General features: G+C 31.3%; 1 protein-coding gene across 1 annotated transcript; it reads right to left on the bottom strand.

Annotated features, from left to right (window-relative positions):
- Positions 1 to 2756: 2756 nt before the first annotated feature.
- LOC148276977 (uncharacterized) lies at positions 2757 to 17224 on the bottom strand. Its single transcript, XM_088233497.1, has 3 exons — positions 17119 to 17224; positions 5423 to 5609; positions 2757 to 5235 (listed from the first exon to the last, which is right to left on the bottom strand). Exons 2-3 carry the CDS (start codon positions 5591 to 5593, stop codon positions 3811 to 3813), a joined length of 1596 nt encoding a protein of 531 aa, XP_088089623.1. The 5' UTR covers positions 5594 to 5609; positions 17119 to 17224; the 3' UTR covers positions 2757 to 3810.
- Between the last annotated feature and the right edge of the window lie 1207 nt (positions 17225 to 18431).

Below are 18431 nucleotides of genomic sequence, written 5' to 3'. Positions count from 1 at the left end.
AATAAACGTTAATATCGTAAATTCACCATTTATTATAACTAGTTTAATATTTGAAATTTGATTGTATTATGGCCTATAACCTTAAGATATTTTTTTTAATTTAATGATTCATTGGATTACTATAAAAAAGCTTTTGGAAAAGTACATAATTATTAGCAGATCGTAAACACCGAGAAAATATTTATAATTTTCCATAATTTTATTGTTTATATTTAGTATAAATGGAATTAACAAACTAAATTACACAAATCTAGATAGCGTCAAACAAATTATAAACAAAAAATTGACGGGTCGTTTCTAATACAAAAAAACAAGAAATTTCCTTTAAAATAAATAAAGCAATACTACAAATGTAAAAATTATATTAATATGGGTATGTAAGTATCGTAAATAAATAAAAATCAGGATAAAAATGTGAACAATCTCTTGTATGCACCTAGTACATAACATTGATGTATATGTGTAAGTATATATAGGTATATGAAGACAAGATATTCAGTCTTGCGCTTCAGGCATCATTCCAGAAACTATAAAATATTGCATTAAAAAAATATACAACAATATCTTAAAAGGATAAATGATGAATGAATCCTACAAAATATGTTATATTATCGACACATGACGTCCGCTCCCTAATCAAGCATTTGGTATCTACAAATAGCCTCCAAATTTCTCTTTCGGCTGCCAACTCCTGTGCGTCCTCCTGAATTAGGCTCGCGTCCCGCACCACAGACATGAACTCTCGACGAATAGCAGTGGACGTCCAGAACAGCGAGAGTTTGATGTTTTGAAAATTTGGCAAGCGCGTATAAAATACTCTCTGAGATTGTATGTGGATAAGCTACATCATTGTACTCGTAAATCAAATTAGATACCTCACTAAGCCAATCATTCACTTAAAAACTACATGTTTATTAAGCATGTAAAATAATTTACCAACAATTTTTATTCTATAATTTATGTTGTGTAGTAACCTATTTGCAAATAAATGTTAATACCACAACTGTTATTTCTCGAATAAATAAACCAACATGTTTCAAATTAGGTGTTTTATTTATTTGTACAAAATATTTATTTGTACAAAATGTATGTTTTTTTATTTATTGAACATAATTTTCAAACAAAGTTTCGCAAACAAAATACCCGATCATATAAAAAAATCAATTTGGTCTGATGATTCCGTGATTATGTTAATTAATATTGATTTATTTTATTTATGAATTTATTGCATATACATACAACTTTATTACAGGGGAATTTATATAACACTAGAGCACTTTAACATAAATATTGAGTTTCATTTGGTCAGGTTAGTCTCTATCTAACATGGCTCAGCCTATTCTAAGATTGATTTTTTTTTACGTTTGAAATTATAAATAGTTCTATGCCAAAATTAAAAAAACTCGTATATAACTTATAATACAGTTATAAAAATAATATAATCTTTTGTAAATTATTATAATAATTCATAATAATGCAAATAATATGAGTTCCAGTTATATAAAGATATTTTTTATATAAATTTTTCTAGAAAACCTCTAGCTACATTTATAAAAAAAAAAAAATCTGCATTTTAAATCCTTAATATCTGGCTTCAATACCCAATTTTTCTAATTCAAACCAAAACAGGTTTTTATGTATATTTTTTTATGCAAATAATGGGAAAAATTAATGATTTTTTTTTTTCTTTTCATGTTTAATTTCATATTTTTGTTTATGTAAATATGGAACATCGGCCATTAAATTGTTAAAAAATACTAGAGTGTAAGGAAAACAAGAAACAACGATTCTTATGAACGTCTTTTTCTATAATATTGAAAGTTGCAGAAACAATTGTAAATTCAAATCTTTAAAAAAAAAACAAGAATTACCCTTGGAATTTCAGCTAAATTACACTTTTGACAAAAGACGTGCAACTGACTTTTTTTTCAAATTTTATCGAAAAAATTAACCCTGGTGGTGACTTTTTAAAATAAATTACAATGGCTAGCATGTATATAATATAATAAACTAGTTGCCGAGTGACAACAATGTTTGAAATCACTTTTAAACACTGATTATCGGTATGTAGCCGATCGTCTACATTGGGCATTGTAGCGTTAAATGTTTTTAGATCTATTACATTGTATTGCTTTTCATTGAAGGAGGTTATTATTTGTTACATATGGGACCATAGTCACAGTTAAATTGTGTTGCTCTGCGAGAGTTTATACTATTTTGCTGAGGTCTTTTCATCACATATAAATTATATATTATTACATAAACCTCACAAACAACTGTCTCACATCTTAGTTCTTCTGTCGGATACCTCAAGGGATTTTAAGAATAATCTTTATAATCAAGTTTTATGCTTTTTTAACTGGTTCAAGGATCGAACGAGAGCAACCTCTCCAGGCAATTACAATACGATAGCTTGCTTTGGCGAAAGGCAAAATACATTTGCCCCATAATCTGAGTATTTAAGATATTCCTCAAGTGTTTATAATTGTACGCCGATTTCTGTATCTGTTTGGATATTTCTGTAATTTGTTCTTTCCTGCTTAGGTTATAATCTATTATTTCTTTTGTATTTCACTGATTTTACTTAATCTAAATTTTCACATTTGTACAATGTTTTTAGTCAGCGCGAATAATTTTCAGGTTCAGATTTTTTTGTGATGCTGAAACAGATAGTTTTGTTTATTTTTCATAGTTAACATCAGTAATTAATTATCTAACCAATCTTTCAAGCATCGGATACCCTTCTCATATTTCAGTTTTTGTTTTATCTAAGATTCAGAAACAAATATTAACACTGTGTCATCTGCAAAAGTTATTGTTTTGCCTTCAGTCGGAGGTTAGACAATTTATGTAAATATTTTTTTAATAATGACTATAATAGAACGTTCTTTTATAGTTATAATATTTATGTGATATAAATTACCCTAATTATGTTATACCCATTCCATCACCATAACCTACATTATGTGAACCTTAATTACATTATAATTTTACAAACTAAATTGTCGTAACCTAGAAATTCGACGTTATGTTGATAATGTAGGTACATTAATGATATTTTTAAATTTCTTAATCTATACATATTTTTGAAATGGGATAAAATATGGCAGTTTTAGATACCAAATATTATTGTTTTATAAGAAAACGACATATTATAAAATGGTTAATCGTAATTTTACCCATCTCTTTCAATTTTTGATAGAAAAACAGTGAACAATAATTATGTATCCGATAAGTATTTAAATTGGAAAAAAAAACTTTTTTTTATTCGTTCTTTAAAAAATTTTATTTGATTTTTGGTAGAAGTGAATAATAATTATATTTCCGATAAGTATTTAATAGGGAAAAAAAGTTTTGCAAAATTTGTGGATACCTCAAATATAAAAGTCAAATTTATTTTATTTCCAAAGGTTTCCTTTTGTGTATATTATAATAATATACTTGCTTTCAACTATTGCGGTCGACACAAAGTTAAAACAATTCCAAATATCGCGTTTGATATTCGAGAATATGCCATGTTAACAAAATGTATTAATTTATCAAAAAAGTTATAAGTACAAATAAAATACAACGTTTTCCAATATGTACTCGTTATACAAAATATCTTACGTCACACAACGACACATTTGATGGAGCGCATTAAAAATGCATCGCCGGCAGTGTGTAGGAAAAATCTCAATGTTCCATTAATTTAAATAAATCATGCATTTGAACGTGATGTGCCCTATAAAACGATGACAACTTAATTATAGAAATAAATGTATGTACAGTACCTACTACATGCACCGTGCATTACTGAATAGAAACACGTCAGTCATGTCTACTTATATAGGGATCGTCAACTGCAGCTTGGAACGATGGATGATCGTAGCGATGAAAGTCACTATCCATCCTCGTAATGTCATGGTACAATGTTTGATGAGGACTCTTAGAAGTGCTATCAACGTTCATACTTGTGCCTAAGCTTACGGGATACTGATGACTATTTAAATTACTGTCTCTGCTTCTCGAGGAATCATCATTAGATTTTCTATTTGCTTGTTCTTGCTGTCTTTTTAAATTCTCTGATTTTTCTTTTGATACCGTGCTAGAAGTAGTCAGGTCTCTAGGCCCTTCATTTTCTGACTTCTTCAAAGCGCTGTATGGGTATCTGCTGTAAGGGTATGAACCACTTCCTCTGTAGTAATCATTGTAGCGGCTATCTCTGTTGCTGTATCTATCATCGTCATACCTGTTGTAAGGGTTTGAAGAATACCTATACACGTTTGGTGGGGTTCTTACTACGTCCGGTAAATTTGCGTAGTATATTATTCTTCTCGGTTTATCATATCTATAGTTATCTTCATATCCGTCATATCTGTCATAAGGATCTCTATATCTACTGTAATCACTGTAGTCATATCTTCTACCGTTCTTGTAATCTGATCTGTCATAGTATGGATCCCGTCGGCTTGAATAGCCATCGTCATATCCATAATCGTCGTAACTTGGACGTCTGTAGTCATCCGGATAGTAGTAACTTCTTCTAGAGTACGTCGAATAATCCAAACTTCTCGCTCTTCCGTCTCTATCTGGAGGGTATATATCCGTCCGTAAGTCCGAAGAACGACTATATGACCCTCGGGGTACTGATTCCCTTTGATTCCTACTTTCCGCTGTTTGAAGACCTTTTCCTTGAGTCACGAAATTAACTCTGGGCATTCTATGATTGTAGTCTTCCAAATTTGGAGAAGATGAAGACAGCTGATCGTTGTCTAAGGGTCGAGCCAAAAATGGAAGCTTTATCCACTGATCTTTTGTTGCTCCTCGCACTCCTCTACCATTTTGCTTGTCCGTTAGTGCTTCGGCAGTTATTGCATCAGCAGGACTGGCTTCTGCTACTTTTGGTTCACTTTTTTTTTCTTCAAATAAATCATGTTGTTCAGTTCCTCCTTGAGGGATCCACTGTTCTGGTTTCGGAGTATTTACAATCTCGATCTGATCACTAGGTTTTCCATTTTTAATATCTTGTTCCTCGGTAACTTGTCTCTTGTTTCTTGGATTAACTTGGTCTATAACATAATCTTCTGTGTATTGGGCAAAATCATCAACGTTGTTGAATTTAGATGTATGCCGTTTGACAAAATGTCTTTGGTCAACTTCAATAGGATTTTCCTTAGCATCCAACTCAACAACAGTGCCATCTCTAGGAATTGATGCCACGTGGTATTTGACACCTCTTCTAGTCCGTACTACCTAAAAACAGAAGTACATAATATTTCTTAGAGATTCACAACTTTTAAATTGTATTAAAGCACATTTTTACTGTACCTTCATTATACATCTTATATCTTTAAATAAGTTAAAATATGGCAAATAGTGAAATATTGTAAACGTGCATTCATTCTTTTGTATTCACATATAATGTCATTAATGTAATTACCTGCATTATTCTGTCAGGAAGTTTCTCGTCAGATAGTTGTTTCCAGGTACGGGGTAGAGAAAACTGTCCTTGAACCAATTTCATGCCTTCGGGAAGTATGAGGCCCGCTGAAGAAGTGATAAAAATCACACTCAGGAAGAATGTAGAACTAACGAGCATTGACGGCAGCATTATAAAAAAAAAATATCTGAAACAATAATTTACTCATATAAACGTTTTTAAAAAATCACATTAATAATAATTTATTTTGAGGGCCATTTTCAACGAGTTGTAAATAACTCACTTTTAGAAAATGGAATCAAGTTGGGGAAGTGGGATTCGAACCACAGACCTTTGGTCTGTGAGTCCGAGACACTGGCCACAAGACCACAACCCGATTTAAATTATCCTGCAACGCGATCATGAACGGTATCTTCATCGGTACATATCGAGACGGTATAAACTTACATCCGTATTTATGTACGAAAATGTGTATATCTTAAGTATATTGAAATCTGTAATTGAACATGTTTAAAAAAAATTTAAACATGTTATATTTTTCATACCAAAAAAATCATTTTACTTTGTAGTGGAGTTGAAGATTTTTAACTTTAATTTTATGTACAAAGTAAAATTAAGTTTTTTGTTTGAATAAAATGAATACGCATACTTTTTTTCCAAACACGTTCAATCACAGGTTACCGACGAAGATTCTTTATATTTTCATACAAATATACACATTTTCGTACATGTATATCGATTTTACTTTATACCGTCTCGATATGTAGGTACCGATGAAGATAGTGTTTATAATCGCGGCCTGGTACCCAGTTATAAAGAAATCACATAAAAGCGTATACTGTAAAACAACACAGCGGGCTTATTCTGTCAATTTCGTTTTTTTCATCATATATCCATCTCACGAATGAATTTACGAAACGAATTAGTAACAGAGTAAATCCACAGATTTCAAAATAAAGCTGCATTGCAAATTAGAAAAACACGTTTAAAACATTTTCGATAGAAAAGTTAAGAGAAAATTCTTATCAAAATACTTCACTAAATTAAATTTAAAAACATGTTTAACTCAAATATTTTCATTTTGCGGTCATTTTCTTTAAGTTGTAAATAACCGTGTTAGATAATCGGAAAACAGTTGTGATAGAGTCCGCAACTAGGAGAGAAAAACTCCTCTCAATTACTTATCAGGAAAAATAAAATTCGGTATTTAGATCAAGATGGTTTTATTTTTATAACTGCCTAAGTAGGTACTCAATATCTATATATATATATATATATAAGAGGCAATGTTCGTATGTGTGCCTTCGATAGACTAAATAACTACTGGACCGATTTACGTGCGGATTTTAGCAAAATGATCTTTGCCATGGGTATATTTATAGCTCTTACAATCTTCAATCTGGTCTGTAGAAAAAAAGTCACCAGGGCTGCATTCGACGAAAATGCATATACCAAAAAATTGGGAGGATGTTATTTTTTGAACAAAAAAAGTTTGTATTTGAACGTTAACAAACAACATTGTTTTTTTATGGATCCCCAATCATACTCTTTGATTGAATTTCTTCTAGTTTCTACCCATTTATTTCTTTTTACTGAATATTTGGTATTGCTAAAATGATATTTACTGATATTTACTGATATTAATAAATTTTTAAACATCGTATTCCTATATTAAGCACAACTCTGTTGGTAAGAAGAGAAGAGTTTGACGTTTACAAAAATAATTCTATACCTAATTAAATATAAATTATCTTAAGTTTTTGAATTCAATCATAAACATGTACCTAGGTAGATACCAACAAACAAATGAAAAAGTCAAATAATAAACTCGGATTTAGGAAAAGCGTAAAAAAGGAAACGCGGTCTGAATTTTCTCATAATTTATGTAATTCGGAAAACAAAAATAATGATGCTCATGTTTATATCTAATTTTAACTAAATACCGAACATTCGATTGTGTTCATTTAAACGAGTTTATACTCAAATCTAGCAATACCAAAGCAATGCCGGGTTTGGCTCATTATTAATTAAAGTAACTAATATTCATATTATTTTTTTACTAATAAGTTAGTAAATACATAATGTTGTTTATTCTTTGGTAAAAAAAAAAAATACGTTCAAATATGTTGCCTAAAATTGAGCATTAAAATCATTTCTGTTTTCAAAAATACCTATACCTGCTTCGTTCTATAACATGTTTCAAATTTAACTTTAAAATCTTTACCACTTTTGCAAATGGATGCTATTTTTCCAAGGACGTGGGATCATAGTGAAAACGGCGGTATACGTCATAGATATCACAAAAAATCATCCGTATCGCTTGATCAATGACCTGCGGGCGAAAAGCTGCGAACCGGAAACGTCAAAGAAAGGAACGGAAGTTCTCTTGATTCACGCAATCCGCAACAATGGCGTCCAGTTCGATATTGCACTACAGCGTGGCGTGTGTTCATAAATTGACAGTTAGCCGTAGAGGTTTCACACGTTCGCTTATTGTGCAAAATGGCGGCGAAATTGCCGCGTAAATCGTTGACACCCGAACTTGCGAGGTCAATAATTTTATGAAATTATGTATAATAATCATGTAATTTTATTTAATGTCTCTAAACTACAGTAAGCCGTTGGCTTTATACAATGACACATATGTTTTCAAGCTGAACTATTTTGTATGAAATATCATTTTTTTCAGTGGCTTATGCCTTTGACAAACTATAAAATAGACAGTTAGAAAAACAAAACAAAAAACACTTGTGTTTATAAATAAAATGAACAAAAAATTCCGATGAAAAAAAACAAAATTTGAACCCACAACTTTGGCATACAAGACAAAATAACAAAGAATAACATTAAAAAGTTTTGGAGTGACAAGAGGCAATGTATTATTGATATTTATCCACTGTTTTCCGCTATGGTAATTTAATCGTTTTTCATTTAATTTTTATGCGTTATATTTGGCTAGGGTCTAGTAAAGTATAGTAAAATATGCAATTTTATAATGATTTTTAAAGAAATCATTGTAATATTTTTCTTACATTTTATATGGTGTTTCTTGCGGAAGAAGTGCTTGCTGGGCAAACTTCTCTGATGGTGTTACTTTTGGACAGTTTTTTTGCCTTTTTAAGTGTATGTAGAACTCTGTGCAAGTCATTTGAATACTAGCCTAATACTACAATATTGATTCTACAGTCTCTGGCAGCAGACGATTTCTTTCGTCGGACCACTGCACTAAGCCGACATCAATGATATTACTATTTTCGCTGAGGCGTCTTGGACAGGAATGGAATATAAATACTCGCACAATTGACAAAAATAAATCCACTTTTCTTCTACAGAATATATCGACTTCTACTCAATCGAGATAATTTCAATCTCTATAAAGTTCTAGAGATACATAAATGCTGCACGCATTTGCCACCTAATTAACTCGTCCGTTGTCAGTGCGGCCGTGGAAGATTTTTGTTAGTTGACAGCATTACTGTGTTTTTGGGAAAGTTCAAATCGGGACATTATAAGTTTTGTCGGAACAGAGGTTCAATAATGGTGAAAGTCCTGATATATTGGGACGGATGACAACCCTTACATGAAGGCCTAGACAACTAAGGGCAAGTTGCACTAAAAAAGGTTAAAAAGTAACACAAATAATTACTCTTTCAGCGGAAATGTAATGATGATGATATATTATTTGTATTGTGAACATAATACATAGGCATACTCATTATACGAGTATTATTGGCGAGATTAATCACTAACAATAGCCAGTCTTTTAAATAATATTGTGCGTTGAACGGAACAAAAACATTCAAAGTGTTCTGCATAAAGTGCATATTATGATTATAGGAATGCATTTAACAGGAACAAGGACACAGGTGAATGCAAACTTACAACATCTTACCAACAATGTTACGTCTTAAATTACAGGCATTGAAAAGTAGAACTGTATTGTTTTAATAATTATTTAAGGGAAGCATCTTTTATCCGCACGCTATCATTGTTACAATTTGAATGGAATCATAAGTATGTAGGCACTTATGCATGTCCAATCTTTACAAACCATGATCATCATTCCTTTATCCGCAACCAATGGTGCATAGAACACCGCATTGATATTCCAAATGCATCGCATCGGTAGAAAGATCAGTCTTACGCTACAGCTGCTAGGGCAGAGATTATGAAACATTGAAGTAAAAAATACCTTTAATAAACAGGTATTAAACGTCATGTCACATCAAGCAAACGCGCTAACCAGAACACCACAAGATGGATTTATCATCACTCGATTTTTTTCAGAATTTTTGCTTGAAAGAAGACAAGAAGAAGGCACTTTAACATTTTACACGCCATAGTGAAACCACTCCCACCATTCCTCTGAAAACCGTTTTCAAGACTAAGGGTCTGTCTTCCAATCGATTTTGCTCTACTTCAAACATTGTATTTCGTCAAAAACCCCGATTTTTATTTAAGCTATAGCCGGATCGAAAGGGGGGAGTCGAATCCTGAGAATTGTTATTACTATTAACTCCTATTTTTTCATAATCATGAAAATAACATCAAGAAACATTTTCCTTTTTTATGTTTTTAAATTTTCAAATCGTTTAATATGATTTTTTTAATATACAAGGCTTGATTTCACGTTCATTAGCATTCGGCGAGAACAAAAACGAATAAAATACACGAATGAGTAAAAAACGTGTCTGCGATAACATTAATAGCACGATCATAAACATAACCAACATTTCACTCTAGTGACCCATGCAGGCGCTGGCGCTGGGGTCTTTTAGTCCCCTCGTTCGGATCATGTGTAATTCTTGGATGCCTAGTGAGGAAAAGGTTAACTAAAAAATGTACCTTTGGCGAATTGTATGGAAGGCTTAGTCTATAATGTTGTTTTTCATCATGACCATACTCTAATCCATACACAAACGGTAGCAAAAACTCAGTTTAATTCCGTTACAAAAATCCGTTTCAATATATTTGTTGTTAATATAAGGTCGTTGCGCCGGCAAAACCTGCTAAGTGAACTTTCTCTTTTTTTTAAATAATTTTTAGTTTCTCATTAAGTTTATACAATTTCGTTTCAAAAAAATACGCGTAAATATATATAATTTTCCATTTTGTTACCAATTTAAAAAATGTTTAAAAAATGCGTCATTAAAAGTCACATTGATTTATTTATCTCCCGAACAAGTGTTACTTAACAGATGTTACCACCGCAACGACAATACTAATAATTTACATTTTAATATTTGTGTCTGATTATTTATTACTTATACCTTTTTTTCTGGATTGTTATTATATTGCATCACATGTCATTATATTTGAATCTAATTAATTTTACTACTCATTTTTTATTGTTAATTATTATGGCTTGACACGGGCACAGCCTAAAAAGCTTTATTAAGTTCACTTATATTTAAACGAGTGTAATTTTGAATGAATAAATAAATAATTCTAATATTATTTTGTTTGCATTCTGGCCCCAAGTTCTCCAAAAGAAAAGCAAACTTCAGGAGGAATATTCAAAATTTGATTTTATCTTGGAGAAGAGTCCATTGCAGGAGGCTGCCGCAAGATGTTGCATATTTTTAATCACAATATTATGGTGAACACATAGACAGAGATATGGGTTTGCTATTTATTTGACGTATATATATTTTATATATATATGCTTCCACTTGCCCTTATGTTGGATCCAAAATCAGCATACGGCTGTTGTTTTTATGGAGTAGGGAACAAATGAACCAAAATAAATAATTAATTGTTTATCATTGTTTTGAAACATTACTTTATCTCTGAAGTTGTCTACAATTCAGGTCTCCATAGGAAATTATTCAAAACTAAAGCATTTACTCCACTTATTTAAATATTTTATTTACCGAAATGTATTTTTCATCCGCCCGAAGAGAGGAGAAACTATGGAATGGGAATTCAAATATTCTCGGAGTACAAAAACGAAGAGGCAAGCCATGGTCAAAAGCGCTGTGTTAACCATCGCTCATAACATGCATTGTTCAATAAGTCGTAAATAATGATTGTACTATCATGTCCGGGCGGAATGACGAATACCTATAGTTTCGTGTGAAAAAGAACTTGAACCCAACCTTATACAAATATAACAATAACAAGAAAAAAAACTAAAATTTCTTAATTATAAATGCATAGCTAATCAAATATAAAAACTAAATAATTATTTTTATATAAATATATATGTGCTAAAAATACATAATGTTACTTAAACAGTAATAATATAGTAAAAAAACCATTATAAAGTAATGTAATACATAAGAAAGAAAATAAAATATTTACCAATTATAAATGGTTTCTTAATCTAAATATATTTTTCAAAAAAATCTCTCGCTACACTATTTATATGTGCAGTTATTTTTATTTTGAAATTTGATTTACATTTTAAGTCCTTTATATTTGGCGTAACATCATTAAATATTTAAACCAAATGTTCATGGAGCAAGATTTTGTGATTGTGCGATTTCCAAAATATCGTAACTGATAATTTCAACGTAAAAACAACTTTCAATGTAAAATTATGTTTTATTGTGCATTAAAATAATGTGGATTTTAGATTTTAATTTCAACTTTAAAAAAACATTCCAACAACGTAAGAGTTGAGTTGAGTGTTTCCAACTTGATGGGCTACAGAATATAGTCCTGAAAAGGAAAATCGAGTTGCGATTTCCGCATCATAGTTTTCTGTATAGCGCGTCTGTATATTATACCGGAAGTCTGAAGTTCTGGGTTCGATCCCTTGCAAGATGACGTGAAAAAGATTATTTTTTGATTTTTACTCATATATTTTACAATCGTCAAAAAATCCAGATAGGTACGCTGTAACTGGAATACAAATGCAAAGCTTTATGCACCGCCGGTTGCAGATGAAGAACTGATGATAAAATACGAGTAAGTGTACTAGAAAACAGGATTCAAATTATAGAGCGGTAACAATACCGCTTTCGGTCTGAAATCCAGCTCATCGAAGTAAGCAGAATAGTCCAGAAACCGCATACAAGCATCAAACAGAAAGCGACTAAACTACTCATAAATGAGTAGTTTTATGTTTTAACCCATAAGTTTCTTTGTAGACATCGCTCAGTACGCAACTCGTGATTTGAATTCAACTATGCCGTGTTGTGTCGTTTTAAAGTGTAGAAATACTCCTGGGATCTTAAGGAACATGATGGGATCACATTTCATGCGTAATAAGCAAATGCATTACATAAAAATTGAATTATTTTTCCATCTGTCAGATTTTCAAAGAAAACAAAATGGACATTTCATTAGTGTTGTTAGGGTAGTATTTTTTTTACCCTACTTTTCTCATCTACTGATAGAACTAATAAGAATCGGACCTCGGATTAAACAACGCCGTGGTGGAAATTCGACCGAAATTATCTTTAAAACATCAAATATTATTTAACATGATATAAAAATATCAGTTTTATGTAAAATAAAATTTGTTTAATATTTTGAGTTCAAAGTTAATTAATTCAATTACTCTTATTAAATGACCCTTTACTTATCTACTCTGTTGTGTCAATCAATGTTTCCGCGTGCAAAATAAAATTTTAAAGAAATTGACAAATTGCTTTTTTTACCTTACATTTGTGTTATGATTATATTTTTTCCCATCGCGCAACATTACGCGGTGATAGCACAAATGCGTGCGACAAAAGTGGGGTATAGTGGGGGGATTATTGGACACAATCCTATGTATTCAAATATGATTCTACGCTCCTTCTGGACTATTCTTAATTCTATGGTTACATCCTTACCATTATTTTATTTATTTATCAATTAAAATTATTGTTCAATTATAATCAAACAGCAGTAATGATAATAATAACAATAGAGTGTAATTACAGAAATAAATATCAAGAAAATAGTTCCATAAAGAAAAAATTTAACATTGGTCTTACGTTTTAGAAATATTGCGTTAAAAATCTAATTATTCAAATTTAATATTTCGTGTCGATCTTTTCAGTCAGGATCTAATTCAAGGCAAAAGAAACTCACGTCAACTATTCAACGAGGTGGACAAACTCATCAATAAAACTATTCTTTATGCATGTTTATCAATACAAAATAAACCAAAACATGTCATGTTAATTTTTGGGTCTTACCCACATCAATAAAGGTTACAGTACTATTACTTCACAAACATTAACAATAAAATCATTCCTTCCCTTCAACCTATAACCGTTTTAAAGGCAAGAATCAATTTACTTTTTGAAATCTCAGTCTCACAAACCGCGATTTTAATTTAATTTAATTATATTCCTTTCATTGTAAGTTTGGTAATTTATATGGAAGGCTTAAATGGGGTATTAATGTTTTTCTTTCTCATGGCCACATTGCAATTTCACCAACGTTGGGAAAAACGTTGTTTATTCACTTAAAGGTTTAATCCTTTTACAACATTTCGTTTCCACTGGGGTGTTTAATATCAACAATACGGTTCATCATCTTTATTTTTAAATATTACTTTAACTCCTTTTATACAAATCACCAAAATATTATTTCCACAATCATGAAATTATCACCGTAAGCGGTGATAATTTCATGAATCATTTAAGAATAACCGAAGCAAAAAAAAATGTGTATCATATTATTAACGATATGATTTTTTAAAGTTTTGCCATTTTGAAATTACTTCACCTGTGACGTATTAAGTTATCATGTGTCAGTTCTGCCGATTGGTCAGTTGGCTTCCCGGATACAGGAAATCTATCACGACGCTCTATTATTGGTTGATTTCGGAGAACTAGAGACGTCGTTCAGAGTAGTTCCTTTTTATTAAAATCTTCTTTTTTTTCATCCATATCCGAAAAATTTCGCTGTACAATTAAATGCTTTAATTTTTACTGCACATAAGAAAACACATATTTTTAAAACTATATATTTTTTCCTCATTGTGAAAAAAAAAATATGGATGTTCAATCCTAAGCAGAATGAGAAATCTACACGGTATGTAAATTAATTCCGTAAACCAGCCAATGGGATGTCTTAAGTAAATATTTATATATTTTTTTTTAATTCCCATCTCCAAAATATTAGTAAATCAATTTCAGGAGCATTGCATGGAATTTTCCGATGCAAAAATTGTACAAATTTCAATGCAGTTTTTTATTTGTCATTGCACAGATTTCTGTAAAAGATGACTCTACTTACACATTTTCATGTTACTCAGAGCATGAAATTGTAAAATGATTCAAATGAAAGTTTTCATTACAAAACTTATTGTTTTATATTGTCCCAAACTAACCAGTTGAAAACAACTCAAGAAAGTTTTGTTCAATTATAGGTTGTGGGATTTTGGTTGTTGAGGGTTGGTTCGAGCTCCTACCCCAGTTGGAGATTGAGAGAAGAAACGAGGTTGCTATTTGATAGTTATTTATTTAGTTACGTCGATGATCTGTTGAATAGACTGCACTTAAACTACATGCTAGAACTGAGTGACTTCGTTGAGCTGAGCTGAACTGAACTGACTGACTGAACTAAGCTTGTTGGACTGACTGACTTTGACTGCGTTCTGTGGTCTCTGTATAGGTGACTTCCCTTTCTTCATTGTAGGGACGATGTGAATGTACTGCAGAACGATGCTCCCGATTTATGTGCAATACTGTTAGAGTTGCATTATAATGTTGTATTAAATTCTATAGAAAATGATGACATTGCTTTCTTCGGTCATCACACTATTTCCGGTGAAACGTTTTAGCACGTGTGTGTCGTCGATAATGGACTATGAACCTTACAAGGTTACCGACGAAGATACTTTAAATGTTCATGTAAATATAGTCATTTTCGTTCACAAATATCGGTTCTTCTTTATGAACAGTCGAAGATAACTCTGTTAACTTCCCATTGTAATCGGGGCCCAGGGCTCGTATTCTAATAGGAAGTTAAAATTTATCTTCAATTTTATCGACGAAATAAAATTATGTTTTCTGTAAGAAAAATTAATACGTTTACATTTTGTTTTCTAAGCATGTAAGATGCTTTTAATTTTCATACAAAAATACACATTTTCATACATAAATATCGATGTTAGTTTATACCGTCTCGATATGTACCGCTGAAGATAGCGTTCGTGATCACGGCGCAGGCATGATTAGCATATTTTTTAATAACATGATAGACAATTATCATGCTTTCACGTTTTATACCAGCTGCAATCGGTGTATATTTATTTATTTGACTTCTTGTAGATACATTTTTTACGTTAACGAGCTTATTGCCAAATGAAAATTTTACTACCAACCAATAAAATAAAAGTTGTTAATCAAGTTTTAAAATATATGCAAGAAAAATTAAAATAATAAAACAAAATGGGTACAAAAATTGAACAACAATATGTATGCGCATATAAATTAATTAATATCAATACTAGTCTTCAATGGTACAGGGGAATAAAGAAAAAGGAAACGGGAGAATTTAAGGAAGAGAAAGGAGACGTTTCTTTAGGCGTGATTTAAACAGAGACTGAAGAAACATCTTTGATAGTGGATGGGAGATGATACCACGGTCAAGCCGCATGGACACTATATGACTAAGAAAAGAAGAAAGAATTGTGGATGTGAAATAAAAACGAAGGGGTAAACCAAAGATTATTATAGTGCTCTATGCACTATTAGATCTTGATAAGGATAAGGTAAATTATATTTTAACAGCAATGAGGAACTTCAGCCCTACGTGAAATTGGATACCTAAAATGTTTTCTTACGTGCGCGAGCGGTAAAAATTAAAGCATTAAATTGTACGGCACATTTCTTTCTCCACAATTTGAACGACGTCACTAGTTGATATAAATCAACCAATGATAAGAGAGTTGTATTAGATTTCCGATTTGCGGTAAGTAGACTGACCGAGAAAAGCGGAAGAGAACTTAAGACGTCACATGCGGAGTAATTTCAGAAATATAAAACTTTGAGAAATCATAGCGCTGATAATACGATACACAAAAAAAATAAACATAAAATAAACCTCCGAGTCATAATTCACTAGAAAAGCCCTTTAGCTCTATCGCATAGAAGAAAAGCGTTCCAAACTTTGGTTTTATTTCTAGTTTAACAACAAACGAGTTACGGACGGTTTCGGTTTGCGCTTGCAATTCTCGACACGAACACCAACTGGATTGATGTAATCAGTAATTAACTTCGTAGTAAATAATCATTTTGTCGGCGTCGTGGTGTAATGGTCAGCGCGTTTTCCTACCACGTAAGAGGAGGTCTCGGGTTCGATTCCCGACATGGTTGATATGAAATATTTATTTAAAAGGGTGTTTTTACACTAGAGTATTTCATAATCCCTGGACTGGTGCCTAAAGCGTAAGACTGATCATCTTACCTTCAAGTAACAAACATGATCAAGATACGCTGCAATTGGTGTATCAATGCAGTGTCCTATGCACCATTAGGTGCGAAAAGGGAATTATGATGATGATGATAATAATCAAAGAATGGCTTTTCTCCGTATGGGCGACTCTTGCCAGTGGCGTGTTATTACTCTAACGAATAAACATTCATTGGCGTATCAACGTAATACCTTATTTATCATTTGACGCAAATAATGGCAACAAAAAAACTAAGTTAATAAATAGAGAATATTTTTTCCAATTATAAGAAAGGGGGAGTATTTGATTGATTAGATTTAATAAAGTTTCAATAATAATAACATTTACGACTCACCGTATAAGTGTATATGTCCTAAAACCACATGTATAATTTTCCACAAAATTAAAAAGAATAGTTATTTAGGACGTGTGTTCCACGTTTTACATTTCAAAACTAACTGATGGTAAATTCAGATATTCTATAGCAGCAAACGATGAAAAGGGTTTGGAATGGGAACAGATCAATTTTAGCGGAAACCATAACAATGTGTTGTCTATTTTGTGTACTATGGCAAAAACCATTCACACTCAACAATTGGCTTTGGTACGAAAGTTCAGTTCACTATTTTATTTATGATTTTTTTATTTGGAAGTTCAATAGGATACATAGAACGAATATAATTTGTTAGTAAGCACTAAGCATTGGTATAATTTTTCAAATATATTCTCAATTATAGAACTCTTTCATAAATTATATAAAATAAGTGTGTATCTTTATGAAATCAATTTGAGTAATAATAAAGACTAAGGTTGTTTTTAAAGAAAAGAAAAGAGAGAATAAGAAGTAATAAAATAAACCTTTTTTCTCTACGAGATATTGTATTGGTTTTTAAGTTACATGTGTTGTTTAATTTGATTGTATGCCTTCAAAATGAAATATCAAGTAGAAAAAAGCGAGCTTTTTTGACGCCTCTTTCTATTCGCGTTCAATAAAGGTAATAAAGCTGTCAAAGCTACTCGTGATATTTGCGCAGGATGCATTATTGACTAATTTCAAATGACGTGTAACCTCGGCCATTTTTTTTTACTTTTGGTTTTAATTTTTAAATTTTGAAAAAAACGGACCCAACTTACATTAACACTTAACAGTATGTACCTACCTTTAGAAACTTTTGACTCAAATATTTACTTTCAGCTTTTAATCCTAAAATATGTACTTTGAATTGTGTAACGATTTTTTTATTTACGTCCATATGTCAAACATTTAAATTTTTAAGATATATGTTTTTATTTCCTTTTCTTAAAAATACATAATATAGTCAAATTTGTATAGTTGACGCATTGTACGTTACACAAAGAAAAATAAAATTATGAAAAAAGTAACAAGATATGAGCTAGTGTATAAATAAAGCGACAAATTAGTAGAAAACATAAAATTAAGTTTTCGAATTGCCTGAAACAAGAGTTAAATAAATCGATATTTATCCACAGTTGTTCGTTCCCAAGAAAGTGGAGTTTTGGGAACAGAATGTGATCTGAGACTGCCAATATATTAATAATATTAAACTTGGCCAATTTAAAAAAAATGTTTATCGTATCGTCAGCGCTATGATTTTTTTAAATTTTGTATTTCTGAAATAACTCCGCGTGTGACGTCAGAGGTTGTTC

Source organism: Micrasema longulum, unplaced genomic scaffold (genome assembly GCF_059751315.1).
Source record: "Micrasema longulum isolate JH-2025_06_02 unplaced genomic scaffold, ASM5975131v1 h1tg001113l, whole genome shotgun sequence".
NCBI lineage: Eukaryota > Metazoa > Arthropoda > Insecta > Trichoptera > Brachycentridae > Micrasema > Micrasema longulum.
This window is presented reverse-complemented; position numbering and strand designations above follow the sequence as displayed.

What these genes read in the sequence shown, in the direction of transcription:
- LOC148276977 (XM_088233497.1), bottom strand. Translation starts at nt 5,593, where the DNA reads ATGCTGCCGTCAATGCTCGTTAGTTCTACATTCTTCCTGAGTGTGATT. An exon ending in TTCCTGACAGAATAATGCAG is followed by an intron (nt 5,236 to 5,422) that starts GTAATTACATTA and finishes TTCTGTTTTTAG; the next exon opens with GTAGTACGGACTAGAAGAGG.